The sequence below is a fragment of the Cucurbita pepo genome, chromosome 9 (genome assembly GCF_057944985.1).
Source record: "Cucurbita pepo subsp. pepo isolate OVF chromosome 9, ASM5794498v1, whole genome shotgun sequence".
NCBI classification, from domain to species: Eukaryota; Viridiplantae; Streptophyta; class Magnoliopsida; order Cucurbitales; family Cucurbitaceae; genus Cucurbita; species Cucurbita pepo.
The window spans coordinates 207,301-222,959 of record NC_141806.1 but is presented as its reverse complement, the minus strand read 5'-3'; the positions used below and the strand labels follow the sequence as shown (position 1 = coordinate 222,959).

General features: G+C 37.5%; 3 protein-coding genes across 9 annotated transcripts; 2 read left to right on the top strand and 1 right to left on the bottom strand.

Annotated features, from left to right (window-relative positions):
- Positions 1 to 730: 730 nt before the first annotated feature.
- Positions 731 to 4,681, bottom strand: LOC111801907 (putative protein phosphatase 2C 76). 3 transcript variants are annotated; one of them, XM_023686134.2, is made up of 9 exons: positions 4,505 to 4,681; positions 3,575 to 3,843; positions 3,252 to 3,379; positions 2,799 to 2,897; positions 2,415 to 2,573; positions 2,113 to 2,199; positions 1,647 to 1,738; positions 1,254 to 1,328; positions 731 to 1,171 (listed from the first exon to the last, which is right to left on the bottom strand). In XM_023686134.2, exons 2-9 carry the CDS (start codon positions 3,829 to 3,831, stop codon positions 1,007 to 1,009), a joined length of 1,062 nt encoding a protein of 353 aa, XP_023541902.1. In that variant the 5' UTR covers positions 3,832 to 3,843; positions 4,505 to 4,681; the 3' UTR covers positions 731 to 1,006. The 3 variants fall into 3 exon arrangements, with proteins under 3 accessions (XP_023541902.1, XP_023541903.1, XP_086983380.1); XM_023686135.2 differs by lacking the exon at positions 4,505 to 4,681 and adding an exon at positions 4,206 to 4,249; XM_087127254.1 differs by lacking the exon at positions 4,505 to 4,681 and having other exon boundaries at positions 3,575 to 3,859.
- A 519-nt stretch (positions 4,682 to 5,200) lies between these two features.
- LOC111801906 (cyclic nucleotide-gated ion channel 1) lies at positions 5,201 to 9,798 on the top strand. 3 transcript variants are annotated; one of them, XM_087127250.1, is made up of 7 exons: positions 5,201 to 5,545; positions 6,006 to 6,538; positions 6,894 to 7,106; positions 7,501 to 7,784; positions 8,168 to 8,279; positions 8,497 to 8,733; positions 8,915 to 9,798. In XM_087127250.1, exons 2-7 carry the CDS (start codon positions 6,065 to 6,067, stop codon positions 9,602 to 9,604), a joined length of 2,010 nt encoding a protein of 669 aa, XP_086983376.1. In that variant the 5' UTR covers positions 5,201 to 5,545; positions 6,006 to 6,064; the 3' UTR covers positions 9,605 to 9,798. The 3 variants fall into 3 exon arrangements, with proteins under 3 accessions (XP_086983376.1, XP_086983378.1, XP_086983377.1); XM_087127252.1 differs by lacking the exon at positions 5,201 to 5,545 and adding an exon at positions 5,581 to 5,743; XM_087127251.1 differs by lacking the exon at positions 5,201 to 5,545 and adding an exon at positions 5,750 to 5,905.
- Positions 9,799 to 10,586: 788 nt separating this feature from the next.
- Positions 10,587 to 15,263, top strand: LOC111801732 (cyclic nucleotide-gated ion channel 1). 3 transcript variants are annotated; one of them, XM_023685856.2, is made up of 7 exons: positions 10,587 to 10,792; positions 11,811 to 12,339; positions 12,473 to 12,685; positions 12,788 to 13,047; positions 13,336 to 13,447; positions 14,090 to 14,326; positions 14,433 to 15,263. In XM_023685856.2, exons 1-7 carry the CDS (start codon positions 10,779 to 10,781, stop codon positions 15,048 to 15,050), a joined length of 1,983 nt encoding a protein of 660 aa, XP_023541624.2. In that variant the 5' UTR covers positions 10,587 to 10,778; the 3' UTR covers positions 15,051 to 15,263. The 3 variants fall into 3 exon arrangements, with proteins under 3 accessions (XP_023541624.2, XP_023541623.2, XP_086983375.1); XM_087127249.1 differs by lacking the exon at positions 10,587 to 10,792 and adding an exon at positions 10,843 to 10,972; XM_023685855.2 differs by lacking the exon at positions 10,587 to 10,792 and having other exon boundaries at positions 10,842 to 12,339.
- Positions 15,264 to 15,659: the final 396 nt, after the last annotated feature.

Genomic DNA, 15,659 nt, shown 5'->3' with positions numbered 1-15,659 from the left:
TCTGATTCATTTCCAAAACCCATTCCCAATACTTTTCAACCTATCGACCAATTAAATGGATTACTTGCATCAGAAACAAAGTCGATTCGTCTCTTATCAATTACCTCGCAATATGTCGCTTCTCTGCAGAGGGTTGCTGTGAAAGATCCACAAACTCCTTTGTCCAAAAACGAGAAGTGATGATTGATTGAGCCGAAGCTTTTATCCCTGTTCTAATTGTTTGCTTGGTTGATGAGAAAAATTTATGGAGATGGGTTTTTTTTCTTTTTTTTTTTTTTTTTTCTCTTGATGAGAATCGTTACAATTGGCGCGTAGATTTGGTATGAACATGGAGATCCATCGCTAGCCCCCAGGTTAAATAGGGCTGGCTCACTCGCAAAATTTTAAATGGACCTTACGGCACAAAGCCCATATTTTTCTGCAAAATCAAGAAAATATCAAGTGAAAACAAGAACAATAATAGCTATTTTAAAGTCATTTTTAAAGCTCCGGTCATGTTTGTTCAGTTAATCCATTTCAAACTCTTTTACATTACTCACAATATTGCTTTCAAATACATTTTTTAAGGCTTTTTCTAACCCCATATTCTAAAATGATTGGTGGTTGAGACTAAATCATGTGTTGTTGGTGCCACCGGTGACCCAAGTTTTAATTGATTGGCTTACACGAGAGCGAGAGTAAGTGTCTAAGCATAAACAACAAAAGATATAATCTTAAAACCAAAAAGAGAGGAGAAAAAGAAAGGGTTGTTTAAAACTAGATTCATTTGTTCTGCCTCAGTTTACAGACAGACAGACAGCAAACAAATACGAGGAATAAACAGTTAAACAAGATTGGGAAAAACAAATAACATAATACCAATGAATTAACAAATCAAAGCTAGCCCTTTTTGCACACCCATTTGCTGCAGGTGTAGAATTAGCAGGCCATATCCAAGTTTTCTTTTCTTTTCTTTTCTTTTCTTCTCTCTCTAGAAAAAGAATCTACACTGAGCAATACAAAATGCTTAGTCGATTTCTCGAGTTTCGGCAGCAGGACCTGCATCATCATGATGAAACTTCACCACAATGCATGTTATATTGTCAGCGCTACCACGGGTAAATGCTGCTTCGGTTAGCTTCCGAGCAGCTGCCTCAGGTTCTTCTTCCTTCCCTGCAACTAGTACTGCATCCTGCATAGGGAATGTAAGTTGATATGTGCAGATCACGCCCTCTAGAGCATCTTGGATATGTGGGATTATGAAGCGAGCATACCTCGTTGCGAACCACATCCCAAAGACCATCGCTTGCGAGAATAAGCAACTCGACGTCCTTGTCTACTTCAAGATCCTGGTGAGTATGGTGGGCAGTTTTAGGAAACCATGACAAGCTTTACCAAACAAAACATAAAACTAGAAAAGAATCCCACTGATGAGCATTTGAAACAATAAATTCTCATAAAACCTTCAAAGATTCTAAAAAGTTCTAAACTATTAACATAAATTTCATTCATCAAAGACTTTCTTCTTCCACATATCCATTATTAGTCTAACGCTAGCAATCTAAAGTGAAACTAAACAGTTATTTGGGCTCCCCTGCAAATAATTAACAAACATGATTAAGTTTCGGAACTCAAATGATTGAGCGACCGGGTGTCGAAAAAGACACCTGAATATCAGGATCTGCAACAACAAACTGCTTCAACATCTTGTTACCGAAAGCGCGGGACATTGCTAACACACCTCCTACCCTCCAAGTGCCTGACAACAGAAAATGAATAAGAATTATAGCAGATAACCTTCAAATACAGTAGCTAAAGGCATTACATTTTTTCTAGAAGATGGTCAGAAGAAACTACAACTTGAGAAATTTAAATTGCTGTAAACAGTAATAATACTCGGGCAACCAATAGATAATTATCAAGGAAAGCATTCCAACTTCCCTGAAATCATTTTACTTCTATAGTTGTTAATACGAACAGGACCTCTGTTGGTTCGCATATTTTAGCCTTTGGTACTCTTATCTTCCCATAAGCAGTTTAAATAAGATGGTGGAACTTTGCCTATATACATAAGTTAACCAACAGGGATAGCAGTTCTTAACATCATTAGCAAAACCATTATGAAAATCTTACCAGCCCACATGACAACACCACCGGCCTTTTCAATTCTCCGCCGCTCGTCAGTTCTATTTGGTTTGTGGTCCTCAGAAAGAGGGATTGCTGCCGAGCAGGATGAAGATAAGTTTCAAGTTCCCATATGAAAATAAGCATATGAAATAAAGGTTGTAGTTATATTGTAATCATTATGATTTGTTCAACTTTGATCATCTTTATCATTAGCTTTTACCATAAACTATCATGGTCAAGAGTCTAGACTTTCTACCTTACATTAAAACAAAAGGGTAAGAAAACAAGAAAAGGTAAGCAAATAATACCTTCACCTCCTTTTGATATTATAGCACGCGAATCGCCAACATTGGCAACATAGAGATGATTGCCAACTAGCAAAGCTGTTGAAGCAGTGGAGCCATCGTCCCTTAAAGTTTCTTTTTCCAAACTTAAAAATTCAGCATCGGTCCGTTGATATGTTTCACCTGGGAAGTGACAGAAGAAACTTTTGAAGCCGAGTACAAAATAACAAGGAATCTAATGTCATATTTTTTTTTTCAGTAGAAAACAGTGCAACGTAAACAAAGAACATGAAACTTAAAGATCCTGTGTTCTTACACCTGTGGGCAGCTAAAATACAATCATCATATAAATCTAATTAATATATCTTTATATACAAATGAATGGTGCATAAGGGAAATGAAACACACTGATAGCTACTTTGGTATCCATCAAAAAATTTGGGTGCTTCATCAGATTCTCGAAGAGATGGTCTTTCAAAAACTCTGCGGCACGAGATCCACCATGGCCTGAAACCACATTAAAAGGACTAATTATTTGTACAATGTATAATATATGTCAGATATCTATGGTAGCATCTATAATTTAATTGCTCAACATCAATGATGCAATAAAAATACTAATCTCTCGTATTGATTCAACTCAAGCGCCAAAATTGATTACGAAATATGTCTTGGATATATGAAGTCTAAACTTGGAGTAGTTTGCAAGAATCTGAAATCTCGAACTTTCTAATCTTCAATCACTAAGTGAAACTTAACACCTACATCCCAACAACATAGCACCAAGAAATTGGAAAGGTTAAAATTTACTAAATCTAACACCTACATCATGCCACTGTAACAATGGTGGGAGAGTCTAACCATCAAAGATGCCAAAAAGGCAAACCGTTTGACCATCAACCTTCGACATTTTAATATCGAAGAAATCTTCCATGGTTGCCCTCTTCCCCCTGATACTTGAATACCCCCAACTAAGTTTCCCATCGTCACTGCAGATCAAACAAAAACATAAAAATTTAAGCACATATCTCATTGGAATAGGCTGTTTGATAGGCTAGGTGCAAACTTCAATAACCAGATCAAAGCATTGTCTTCTAGACATCTTCATAAGATCAGAATAACAATTCAGCAACATAACTTTAAATAAAAAGACGTAAGGTTCATTCAAATGAATCCATTCAGACCTTTTCCACCCTCCACTGGCATAGCCACCATCTTCATTTTTCTCTGGATGCTTATCAACAATCGGCCTGCGATTTTCTGATGCACCCGTATCAACCATCATCATGAGACTCGTTCTATATTCACGCTTCCAGGTGTGAACAAATCCAAGATTTGAAGGCAAGCTCCTCCAGATACTGTTGATTTGAACCCTTCGGTTGATTATTCCTACATGTCCAGCCCAAGAAATCACATTCCTGATATTGTAGCTGCATACCATCTAATCCAGCAACTGCACAATCACATCACTACAATTATCAAAAGATACCAACCTGATCAAAGATTCAAAACCTAACAAAGAACAGATGCAGCAAACTAAATCCTCGCATTGTGAAGTATTCAACATTCAAAATCTCGAGTTCTCTTGCAGATTCTTGATATCAGAATGATAGCGAACTCGGAGGAAATGGGCCAAAACATTTTTTTTTTTTTAAAAAAAAAAAACAAGACTCTGACTCTAGTTGTTTCCAATCACACACGCCATGGTACCCATAAAACATTCCCCTCCGGCATGATCGATCCCAAATAACGCCTACCAAAAACTAAGTCCATGAAACTCAATAAAAACGAAATGGGTCAGGGAAAAATGATTACATCCGTTCTATTCGTCCACCACCCTCGATTCACACGAGCTATTTAGGCATCAAAACATCAAAAACATTCAGAAAATGATTGGGGGGATTGCCAATCCAAATAAACACGATATAAAAAAGTCAGTCGCAGACAAAATCGATACAGATTATGTACAGAATAAGGGGAAATTCTGGGGAAAATAGAAAGGTTTGAGGCTAGATCAAGAGGGGTGAGGGGAAAAGTAGATGGGGGAAGATGAAAACGATGATCCCATCTGAGAAATTGGGGTGGAAAACAGGAGATGGGATGAATATACTTACTCGGGGTAGAAAATGGAAGAATCGGGGCAGAACAGGGTGCTACAAGAAAACAAAAATGGGATAAACAAGAGAGAGGGAGATATATGGGGAAGGAGAGAGAAGGTGGTGGCTTTTCGAAGAATTGGCACCGAAGAGTAGCCAGGTGCGCGCCCCTAATGCTCTTTTCCGCCTCCCCTGTTTTTTTCTATTATTTTCATGGATATCTCTTTCTTTCTTTGTCCAACTCCTTTTTACTCCAATAATTGAATGGTTTTCAAACCTTCTCCTTCCTTCCTTTTCTTACTTGCTTTTCACCACAATGCTTCTTCATTTAGGAACAATTTTGTGCTTCTTCATTTAGAGCCATTTATGAACAATTTTGTCCCACCTATCCCAATGAATACAATGAATAAAATACTAATTATCATCTATTTTTAGTGTTAATTCATGTCATTTTCTAAGATACCAAAAGTCTAACTCAAAATACTAATGGGAGTATAGTTTAAATGAGGGTTATATTTTCAAATTTTATTTTTTAAGGTTATGAATATATATATTTAACTTTTAAAGGTTTAAACACAAAAAAATATATATATATATTTTGAGGAGAAGAATTCATAGGATTTGGGACGCGGGAAGCTTGTCGTTTACCATAAAAGAAAAACCGACGTATCGTTTGGGAACAAAATAAATACAATATTTTTGTTGACGTCAGGCACTTTCATGTCGTCTCTCACGTTGACAAATTCGAAGAATACGAAGTCAAAGCTCCCCAAACCCACCTTCTTCGACCTTCGCCGCGGGACCCAATTGCACCCCATTTCTCATTTCCGATCATCTCACAGTCACACACTCTTTGGGGCGAGTAGTCAATTTTCTGAAGAATTTTTTTCATTCATAATGGCAGCTCGGACTTTCCATGGAAGTTTTATACCTTGTTTCTGGGTTCTACGAACAACAACAAGAACTTCAACGAGAGAGTGGGCGTTTTCTTTAATTTCTTATTGTTCCCTTTGGTGGGTATGGTTGATTTTTCGTGCCTCACGAACTTCCCTCATTTGGGTAATGAGTTTTTGTTTGATTATTTCCTTTTTGTTTTGTCGTTTTGATTTTTGAAGTTGGTTTTGAATTAGATGCCTGGTGGTCTTACTGTTACTGTGGAAAATATTCCTGAGTTTCCTTTGTGTGATTTTGTGGTTTTTATTGCTTTTTATAATATGATGTTAGCAGTGGAGTTTATGCTTTTATGCAGACAACTTGGTATGGATGTCTATGAGACTCAGAAACCTCCTTATCCAACTGGATTCTTATTGGGTTACTGAATTTTGTCTGCCCCTTTTTGATTGTGTGCTTGTTTTTATGAGCTGGTTTGAGTGCATGTTTATGATTTTGATGAAGTTGATGCTCATAGCTTTATTGAGGGTAGCGAAATCTGATTTCACGTTTTCAATCTTTTCAACTATTGGGTTACTTGGATCTGACCTTGATCATCCTGATTTTTAATCAATTTGCTACTGGTCAGGCTTCAAGATCCAAGGCCAAAGAAAACTGGTGGAGTGGAGTTTCGTAGTGGATGAGTAAATGAATTCAGCTCTCCACAGAGGGTTGGCATCTAGTTCTCATGGAAGTAGAGGAATTGAGAAGTCATTGAAATCTCCTTCTTGTAATAATCTCATGCCTGAAGGCTTGCGCTCCGGGAAGAGAATTCTTGATCCACAAGGGCCTTTTCTTCAAAGTTGGAACAAGATATTTGTGCTGTCTTGTGTGGTTGCTGTTTCATTGGATCCTCTGTTCTTTTATGTTCCTGTGATTGATAATAGAAACAAGTGTCTTAGGTTAGATGAGAAAGTGGAGACTGTAGCCTGTATATTGCGATTGTTTACAGATTTATTCTATGTCGTGCATATCGTTTTTCAGTTTCGTACAGGATTTATCGCTCCCTCTTCCCGAGTGTTTGGAAGAGGTGTTTTAATAGAAGATTCATGGGCAATAGCAATGAGGTATCTGTCATCATACTTTCTAATTGACATATTCTCAGTCCTCCCACTTCCACAGGTGAGGAATGTTTCTTGGGACACAAGAGTACGCCTACTCTACTGTTAATTTGTTAGTAGCTTTTGCCTAGGGAATTCTTCATTCATGCATCTGTTTGATTCCATCATTTTTCCCTTTTCTATCTTAAAATGGTTTAAACAAATTGTCAGGTCCTAGTTTTCGAACGCTAATTGCAATGATTCAGCATCAATTGATTATTACTTGTATTTTTTAGTTCTTTGTAAACAATAAGTTTTATTGGGAAGTTGTAGGAAATGTGGTTCCACTTATTTCAAGGTTGCTAGTGCAATGTTCAGCTCTTTGATTTTGATACGTGAACTGTCCTGCTTTATTTTATTTTTTTTAATGTGTCTAGGTGATGATTTTGATAAACATCCATAAAATTAGAGGTTTGAGATCGTGGAATACAGAGAACTTGCTGAAACTTGCTGTATTATGTCAATTTGTGCCAAGGTTTCTTCGAATCTATCCTCTGTATAAAGAAGTTACAAGGACCTCTGGCATACTCATTGAAACTGCTTGGGCAGGAGCTGCGTTTAATCTCTTTCTCTACATGCTAGCCAGTCATGTTAGTTTTCTCCTCTGCTCCTTGGGTGCTTAATGGAATGTTTTCATGGAATCTTGGGTTTATTTGAAAAACAAAATAGCCAAAGTAGAGGAATAGTTGTGCATGCTACCATTTGCATTTGATTATGTGAGATTCCACATCGGATGGAGAGGAGAACGGAGCATTCTTTATAAAGGTGTGGAAACCTCTCCCTAGCAAATACGTTTTAAAAACCTTGAGAGGAAGCCCAAAAAGGACAATATCTACTAGCGGTGGGCTTGGGCTGTTACAGATTCCTTGACCTCGAGTGTGCTAAATGAACTATAGTATTTCTACTAATTATATTCACACCTTTAGTTCATCTCTGTGTTGCAGTGACATTTTTCTTATCTTCTTTGTGTGTTTTTATTCCTAGGTATTTGGGTCAATCTGGTACTTATGTTCTGTAGAACGAGAAGCCCAATGCTGGCATGATGCTTGTAGCAAACATCCTGGCTGTAACCTTACTTCCTTGTATTGTGGCTACAATTACAGTCATGAAGGAAACCTATTCCTCAATGCTTCTTGTCCAATCGAAAAGCCAAATGTAGGAATCTTTAACTTTGGAATATTCCTTCAAGCCCTTCAATCTGATATTGGGGAATCACACTTTCCCAAGAAGTTTCTTCACTGCTTTTGGTGGGGCTTAAGGAATCTAAGGTATGCTGTCCACTGCCCTTCTTGGTTACTCTTTCTGATTGAGAGATCTGCTATAAATTTACAAACATCCTCGGGAACGTGTTTTTATATTCATATTATGTGATACCTGTTGCTTTCTCTATATACTTTTTTAGTTGAAAGTCTTGGGCTTATAGTTGTGCCTACCTTGTACCTAGTCCACCGCAGGCTGCCCTGAGTTTTATACAATTTTGTGCTTGTCTAAGCTGCTCTTGATTCAATTGGCTTAGATCGCAGATGAAAGTTATGCTAAATGATTAGAACTCACATAAAAGTTCACTCAATTTAGTAGTTTTTGCATACTAATTTTTCCATATAGTATTGAAGAAGTTTTCTGGATACATGTACTTCTCTCTTGGATGCAGCGCTTTGGGTCAAAATCTCACTACAAGTACTTGCAATTGGGAAAACTGCTTTGCCATTTTGATTTGCATCTCTGGCCTAGTGTTGTTTGCGTCTCTCCTTGGCAACCTGCAGGTTGGTACTGCCTATTCTTGCTGCTGTTACTCATCTTTGGCTGCCATAGAATCGCTTTTCTTTACATGAATTATGAACTGTTGAGCAACATAGATGTACTTGTTATATAAGCCTATGCAGTGTTTGATGCATATTTTACATTGTTATATATGAAATCTTGTGCAATTCCTTCTTAGAACGAGAAGTCTCTCTCTGTGTGAAACTTGCTTTCGAGCAGATGTGTTGGCGATCCACAAACACAAGGGTGGAGGAGATGAGAGTGAGAAGGAGAGATGTTGAACAATGGATGTCGCATCGTTTACTCCCTGAGAATATGAGGGAGCGGGTTCGAAGGTATGAACATTACATGTGGCAGGATACCAGAGGCGCTGATGAACATAATCTGCTGCATAATCTGCCTAAAGACCTCCATAGAGATATTAAGCGCCATCTTTGCTTGGTTTTGCTTATGCGAGTGAGTTTTCTTTTGTTTTGTCCTATGATCACTTTTGGAGAAATACTAGCTTGGTTAAGCATCCACCGTATGAAAAGATGGATAGACAAAGGTCATAAACAATCACTAGCTCGGTTACACACTTATTGCAAGCTTAACTTTTTTAATTGATTCTGATGATTTATGTACATTTTCCATTAAGGTTCCGATGTTTGAAAAGATGGATGACCAATTGTTGGATGCAATGTGTGCACGTCTAAAGCCCGTGTTGTACACAGAAGAAAGCTGCATTGTTCGGGAAGGCGATCCAGTCGATGAGATGCTCTTCATCATGCGAGGCAAGCTCTTAACCACGACTACAAATGGAGGGAGAACTGGTTTCTTCAACTCTGATTTCCTCATGGCTGGTGATTTCTGTGGAGAAGAGTTACTGACTTGGGGTCTAGACCCTCACTCCTCAACCAATCTCCCCATTTCAACTCGAACCGTTCGGTCGCTCACAGAAGTCGAAGCATTTGCCTTTAAACCCGACGACTTGAAAATTGTAGCTGCTCAATACCGTAGGCTTCACAGCAAGCAGCTGCGCCAGATTTTCAGATTTTACTCACAGCAATGGAGAACCTGGGCAGCTTGTTTCTTACAAGCAGCATGGAGGTGGCATCAAAGAAAGAAGCTCAGGGAGTGTGTGAAGGAAGAAGAGAGTAGGTTGAAAGTCGTACTGGCTTCCATCGACGAGCGGTCACCGAGTTTAGGCGCCACCATTTATGCATCTAGATTTGCAGCCAACATGCTTCGGGCGATGAGACGAAACAGTTCTAGGAAAGCTAGGATGTCCATGCTGCTTCAGAAGCCAGCAGAGCCTGATTTTACCTTGGAAGACAATAACTCTTGACCATACTGTTAAAAAGATGATACTTACATTTGTTGTTTATGACTTCATATTGAAATTGTGTTCTTATTTGTAATCGTTCATTTTGAACATCTTTCATTCATTTTGTAATGATCAAATAGCATATGAAGCCTCCCCTAACCTTTTTCTACCTGGCTCGATTTTCATTTCATTTCAAAACCATGGTTGTTATCTTAGCTCTTGTCTTATTTTAATTTCCAAGTCAAAGTTGAGTGAACCACTAGCCACGCGAATTTGAAATTGTGAATGGATTGAATGAATGGTTAATTTTCACATGGCTCCACTCCAAAAAATAAATAAATAAATAATAATAATAATAATAATAATGATGATGGATGGAAATAAAAAATTGGTTGGTAAGACCTCTAAGGATCTTAAATTCAATTAGTAATGGAGTGAGTGGATGGATGGAGTTAATTACTATTTTATTGTGGAATTTCCATTACTTTAGTCTATTAAAAATAAAAATAAACTAAATTAAACTAAAACCCTTTTGGCTTTACTATTTAATTTTGTATTACTCTATGGTTAATTAATAAAAAATAAAATCACTTGGCTTAATGTCTTCATCATTATCTCTTATTTCTTTCTTTATACATATTTTCAAGCTACAACCATTCACTCAAACTCAATATATATGTACTTTTTTTAATAAAATAAATTATATTTCTATATTAACTCATTAAAGTGTGAATGTGATCAAATAATTGAGTTACTTTTTTCCCAACAACCATGTACTAATTTTGAAATCACATGTTAAAAAAAAATTATCCTATCTATAATTTATACAAAATTAAAGTTAAAATTTTGTGAATAAAATGAAAGCCTTTCTTTTTGCTTTCATTCTTGTCATGTATTTGAAAAATGCAAACACAAAAAGGAATCTTTTATTTCTCTTTTATCTTAGGCAGCGGTCCCATTCATCATCGACTATTGGTTTGATTAAAAGCATTTATGTTTGTTCCTATACTAATTCATCATCATTCCTTTATTTGGTTGATTATGGCGGCTCAAACCTCCTTCCACAACTGGAAGTTTGTGACATCACTACCGGCGAAAGCTTTAAATTACCTTCCCGGCAACATCTCTATATAAGCTTCATTCATTTGTTGGTCCTACATGTGAGCTCCATCATTTGTTTCTCACTCAATCAGCCATGGAAGTACAGAAGTAAGCTCTACTCATTCTGTTCATGTTGGATTCTACGACGCATTTTTCTTCTTCCTCTTGCATAACTGTGATTGTGGGGATGTAATATGGGTGCTAATTAGTGAATCAACTAGAAGGGACTGAACCCACTTGTGATGTTCACTCAATTTGAGTTTGGATCATTTGGGGAGCTGGTAACTGGTAAGGAGTCAAAAAGTAAAAGGCAGAACTTACTGTTCTTTCTCTCTGCTCTACTGCCTGCCTTCCCAAGTTCTTGAGATTATTATAGTTTCTTCAAGTGTTTTTACGTTTTCTACTTCATTATGCTTCATAATTGCGATAGATCCACAAAATTACTCTAAGCTTTAGCCGTGTAGTTCTAACAAATTTCAGGAGTTTGTGAGCTTTTTGTGTGCTGGAAGTAGGTTCAGGCGTTAATTCCATAACAATAATTGTTTAATATTTCGAAAGAAAAAACGAAGTTGGGTTGTTTTCTCCCTCATTTGTTTCCTTTAACATTCATTGGGTCACTTTTTCAATCCTTTCAACTCAGGAAAAGCTACTTTCATCAGTCACCTCTGTGTTTTTTTTTTTTTTTTTTTTTTTTAATAGTTGATGGGGGAACGGGCATTCTTTATAAGAGTTGAAAACTTTTCTTAATAGACACGTTGTAATAATTTTGAAAGAAATCTTAAAAGGAAAAGCCTAAAGAGGACAATATCTACTAGCGGTGGACTCGAGCTATTACAAATAGTATCAGAGTCAGACACCAAGCAATGTGTCAGCGAGGACACTAGCCTCCTTCACTGGCCTCCAAGGAGATGGATGGTGAGATCTCACATCGGTTGGAGGGGAGATTCCTTACAAGAGTTAGAAACCTCTCTCTACTAGACACGTTTTAAAACGTTAAGGGGAAGTCGGGAAGGGAAAATCTAAAGAGGATTTAACGTGGTTTCTTTTCTTTTCTTCATGATCTCGTAATCAAATAGTAGATGTATCTTTCGGTTTATTTGTTTCACTTGCTCTGCCCCCTGTCCAGGGCTGCAGACGGTTTTCATCAAAAGGAACATCCATCAGCTGGAGAAACACACCCACGGTACTCCCTAAGATCAATAAGATCGGTTTCAGCAAGCTTTTCCTCTAGTTTTGACAGGCTTACGAGTTTTGGAAACATATATTTCGAACAAGAAATTAGGAGTAAAGGGTTGGGATATATCAAAAGTATTTTTGATAAAAACCCACTACTCCTTCATTTGTGGAATGAAATACTTGTCATGTTGTGTGTGATTGCTACCTCTTTGGATCCTTTGTTCTGTTACATCCTGGTGGTTGACGATGACAAAAGATGTGTCGGATTTGACAAGAAGTTGAGGAAAGTAGCTGTAATTCTTCGCTCAATTACAGACTTACTCTACATAATTCTTATTGTCTGTCATTTTCATCTTGGATACTCCTCATTTTATAATGCAAATCGTGACGATGCTGATGATGGTGTTTGCACAAGAGCATGGAGATTTCTTTTATCCTACTTCACTGTTGATGTTCTTGCAGTTCTTCCACTCCCCCAGGTATGAACCTTCACCCTCTGTACACATAGATTCTATCAATATTATATCTCAAATTTGCACAAGAACGTGATTATATTCCTGATTTTTTGGCTACTGATATTGTTGTGATGCATGTGAAAAATGGTCGGGGTAGGTGGTGAGTTTAATACTCATTCCAAGCCTCAAAGGATACGGATTTATATATGCAGTGAGGTCACTGAAATATATTCTCGTCGTTCAATATTTGCCGAGGGTCTTTCGAATCTACTCGTTCTTAAAGAAAGTTAGATGGAGTTCTAACATTCTCCCAGAAACTGCTGGGGCTAAAGCTGCATTCAATCTCTTCCTTTATATGCTTGCAAGCCATGTGCGTTGATTCTCACTTGTGTTCCTTTTGAAGTGTTAGTAATAGCAACACTTCTCTGGTGTGCTTTCTTCTAATAAGCATATAATTATATTGCTCTATTAGGTTATTGGAGCATTTTGGTACTTATTCACTATAGAGAGAAAAACAGTTTGCTGGGAAGAAAGGTGTGTACATTGCCCTCTAAACTGTGACTACGCTACAAACGGCAATTCGAGTGCTGACAGTTTTTGCTCTGGAAAAGCTGGAAATGAGTCTCAAACTTTTGATTTTGGAATGTTCGAAGTTGGTCTTCGTATTGTGAAATCAAGAAATTTCATGAGGAAAATTTCTTTTTGTTATTGGTGGGGTCTGCAGAAATTGAGGTTCGTCTGAGTTTTTTCTTTTTGGATTTACTTTTACCAAACAATAACTCATTGTCTATATTAAAGTTATTGATTTGTCATGGATCATCTCATAAACTTTCTAAGGACTTTACGGCTCGGAAACTTCACGTCGTAATTCGAGACAAAGTACCTATCTGCTAGATTCTGATGAGTGATTATGATATCTGGATGGATTGCAATAGAAAAACTACATTACTTCATTAACTGAAATGCATCTTAGGCTTTTAGGATCTTGCTTTTGACACTTATAGATTTAATATGTTGCAGCTCATTGGGACAAGACCTCAAAACTAGTGACCATTTGTGGGAAATCTACTTTGCAGTCACCATTACCATTTCTGGGTTGATACTATTTGCGCTTCTTGTTGGAAATTTGCAGGTCAGTAGTTAAGTTTACTTCAAACTGGTTGATCTACACATTAGTTTGCCTAGTGTCACAATTGCACTCTTGTGGCAACGGGACAACGATTGTGTGACACTTGTTCTAACCTAGCGAACAAGTCAGCTGTGTGAAATTCGCACTTTGCAAACAATATTTGTGTATACTTGAGCCTTGGGTCACATTTGAGAGAAATGATTTAGAAAACGTGAGCGAGGAAATACGTTGAAAACAATTTTAAAGAAAGCAATGTTATAAGTTAAAAGCCAGTAGGCAATAGCAACGACTTTGATAGCATATAATCCGGGTAGGAAGAATTGACAACTAGTCACACCCCCCTAGAGTATATTTATGGGCATTTTAGCCTTGGCGAGTATCGACATGATTTTGTGAACGGTCATACACCCTCATATTGACACCATGTGAAATAGTAAAGACCTATCTAAGATGAAGCATGTAAAAGGGGTTCGGAACGGGCATGCGGCCATAGAGAACACGTCCTGGACAAGCATGACTGGAACATCTGACATGCGACCATAAACAACATGCCTTGTACAAGCTTGCCCGTGACACATAGCAGACAATTGTTTAAATGATGCCTCAACATTATCTAATCTGATGAGCTATTTTATTGTGTAACAGACATATCTACAGTCAACCATTGCAAGATTGGAGGAAATGAGATTGAAGGGGCAAGATATTGAGCTATGGATGGCTTTCCATTCCCTCCCTAGAAAGTTGAAGAAAAGAATTAAAAAGTACGAACGGTACAAATGGCGAGAAACCAAAGGTGTTGATGTCGAGCTACTTCTTCATAATCTTCCTAGAGACCTAAGAAGGGACACAAAGCGACATCTTTGCTCGACTCCACTCAAAAGTGTAAGCAGTTTTGAGCAAGTTTACCAATGATATTACTTTTTGTAATTAGCATCCATTCATGTTGTTGCGCTTCTCTTCTTATGGTTGACAATATGTGCTCATCAAGGTCCCAAAGTTTCAAAACATGGACGATAAGCTACTCGATGCTATATGTGATTGTTTGAGACCAGTGCTGTACATTGAGCGTAGCCTCATTATTCAAGAAGGAGAGCCATTGGATGAAATGGTCTTCATAATTCGAGGCCAAGTAAGGATATATTCCAAAAGCGATAATGGCATTGCAGCTAGTTCCTCACTTTTCAATTGCCTTACCAAAGGTGACTTTTATGGAGAGGCTCTTCTAGAATGGGCGCTACACCATCCTACTTCAACAACCGTCCCCATATCTACCAAAACGCTTCGAGCACACTCGAAAGTCGAAGCCTTTATCCTCATTGCAAACGATTTAAAGACAGTGGTCTCAAAATTTTGGTGGCTTTTCAGCAGAAACTCTCCAAGTTTGAAAGCAATATGGGAACCGTGGGCGGCTTTAGCTTTGCAGGTAGCATGGCGGCGTTACCATAAAAGCAAAAAGGAGAAGAATAAGTCTCGGTTAGGCATTGAAGGAAGGATTAATACTCAGAAATCGGATGCCCCATTTACTGCCTCTACATATATTGTTCGTGCTCTTCGGGCTTTAAAGCTAAAGCGCAAAAAATCACAAGCAGAATCTAGCAGAGTTTGAGAAATGTATTATGGTTAGTTCTATTTAGCTTTCTTTGTATTTTTATTAGTGATCGCTTCCTCTGTATGTTCATTACACTGTCCAGCTTGAGATCACTGCTTCACGGTTACTTGTTCGTCGTCATCATGCTTTATTTGTCTGCCAAAATATGTGTGTTGAATTGATGTATCAATCTAAAAACTGAGCTATATAAAGCCTAATGCTGGTTGAAGATGTTAGAGAATATAAATTAAACTAACAATAATTCAGCTCCATGGAGAGCAATCCTTGGAGTCCCACATTGGGTTTGTGGGACTTTTTCAACTATTTTTCTCTTGATATTCAATCCTTAAAATAAGACATGTGGTGACAAAATTGAGTATGGTCAATATTTCTCAATTTCATATCTAGGAGCAAAATACAGGTTCCAAAAGTTTTTTTTTTTTCTCGAACCATTAGAGGGAAAAAAATAGAATTACGATCAAACATTTGTCAATTTCATAGTGGGTAATATTATAGCCGGATGAATTTATAACGAATTTATAACCATCTATTCAGATCTTTCCTCATTTTAATTTTCTAGTATATTGCCCATCTCCTAACTTGAAAAGATTTAAAACCACCTTCTGT

What these genes read in the sequence shown, in the direction of transcription:
- LOC111801907 (XM_023686134.2), bottom strand. Translation starts at nt 3,831, where the DNA reads ATGGTATGCAGCTACAATATCAGGAATGTGATTTCTTGGGCTGGACAT. An exon ending in GCCAGTGGAGGGTGGAAAAG is followed by an intron (nt 3,380 to 3,574) that starts GTCTGAATGGAT and finishes TTTGATCTGCAG; the next exon opens with TGACGATGGGAAACTTAGTT. An exon ending in TTGCAGATCCTGATATTCAG is followed by an intron (nt 1,329 to 1,646) that starts GTGTCTTTTTCG and finishes CATACTCACCAG; the next exon opens with GATCTTGAAGTAGACAAGGA.
- LOC111801906 (XM_087127250.1), top strand. Translation starts at nt 6,065, where the DNA reads ATGAATTCAGCTCTCCACAGAGGGTTGGCATCTAGTTCTCATGGAAGT. An exon ending in TCTACATGCTAGCCAGTCAT is followed by an intron (nt 7,107 to 7,500) that starts GTTAGTTTTCTC and finishes TTTTATTCCTAG; the next exon opens with GTATTTGGGTCAATCTGGTA. An exon ending in GCTTGGTTTTGCTTATGCGA is followed by an intron (nt 8,734 to 8,914) that starts GTGAGTTTTCTT and finishes TTTTCCATTAAG; the next exon opens with GTTCCGATGTTTGAAAAGAT.
- LOC111801732 (XM_023685855.2), top strand. Translation starts at nt 11,764, where the DNA reads ATGTATCTTTCGGTTTATTTGTTTCACTTGCTCTGCCCCCTGTCCAGG. An exon ending in TTTATATGCTTGCAAGCCAT is followed by an intron (nt 12,686 to 12,787) that starts GTGCGTTGATTC and finishes TTGCTCTATTAG; the next exon opens with GTTATTGGAGCATTTTGGTA. An exon ending in TTCTTGTTGGAAATTTGCAG is followed by an intron (nt 13,448 to 14,089) that starts GTCAGTAGTTAA and finishes ATTGTGTAACAG; the next exon opens with ACATATCTACAGTCAACCAT.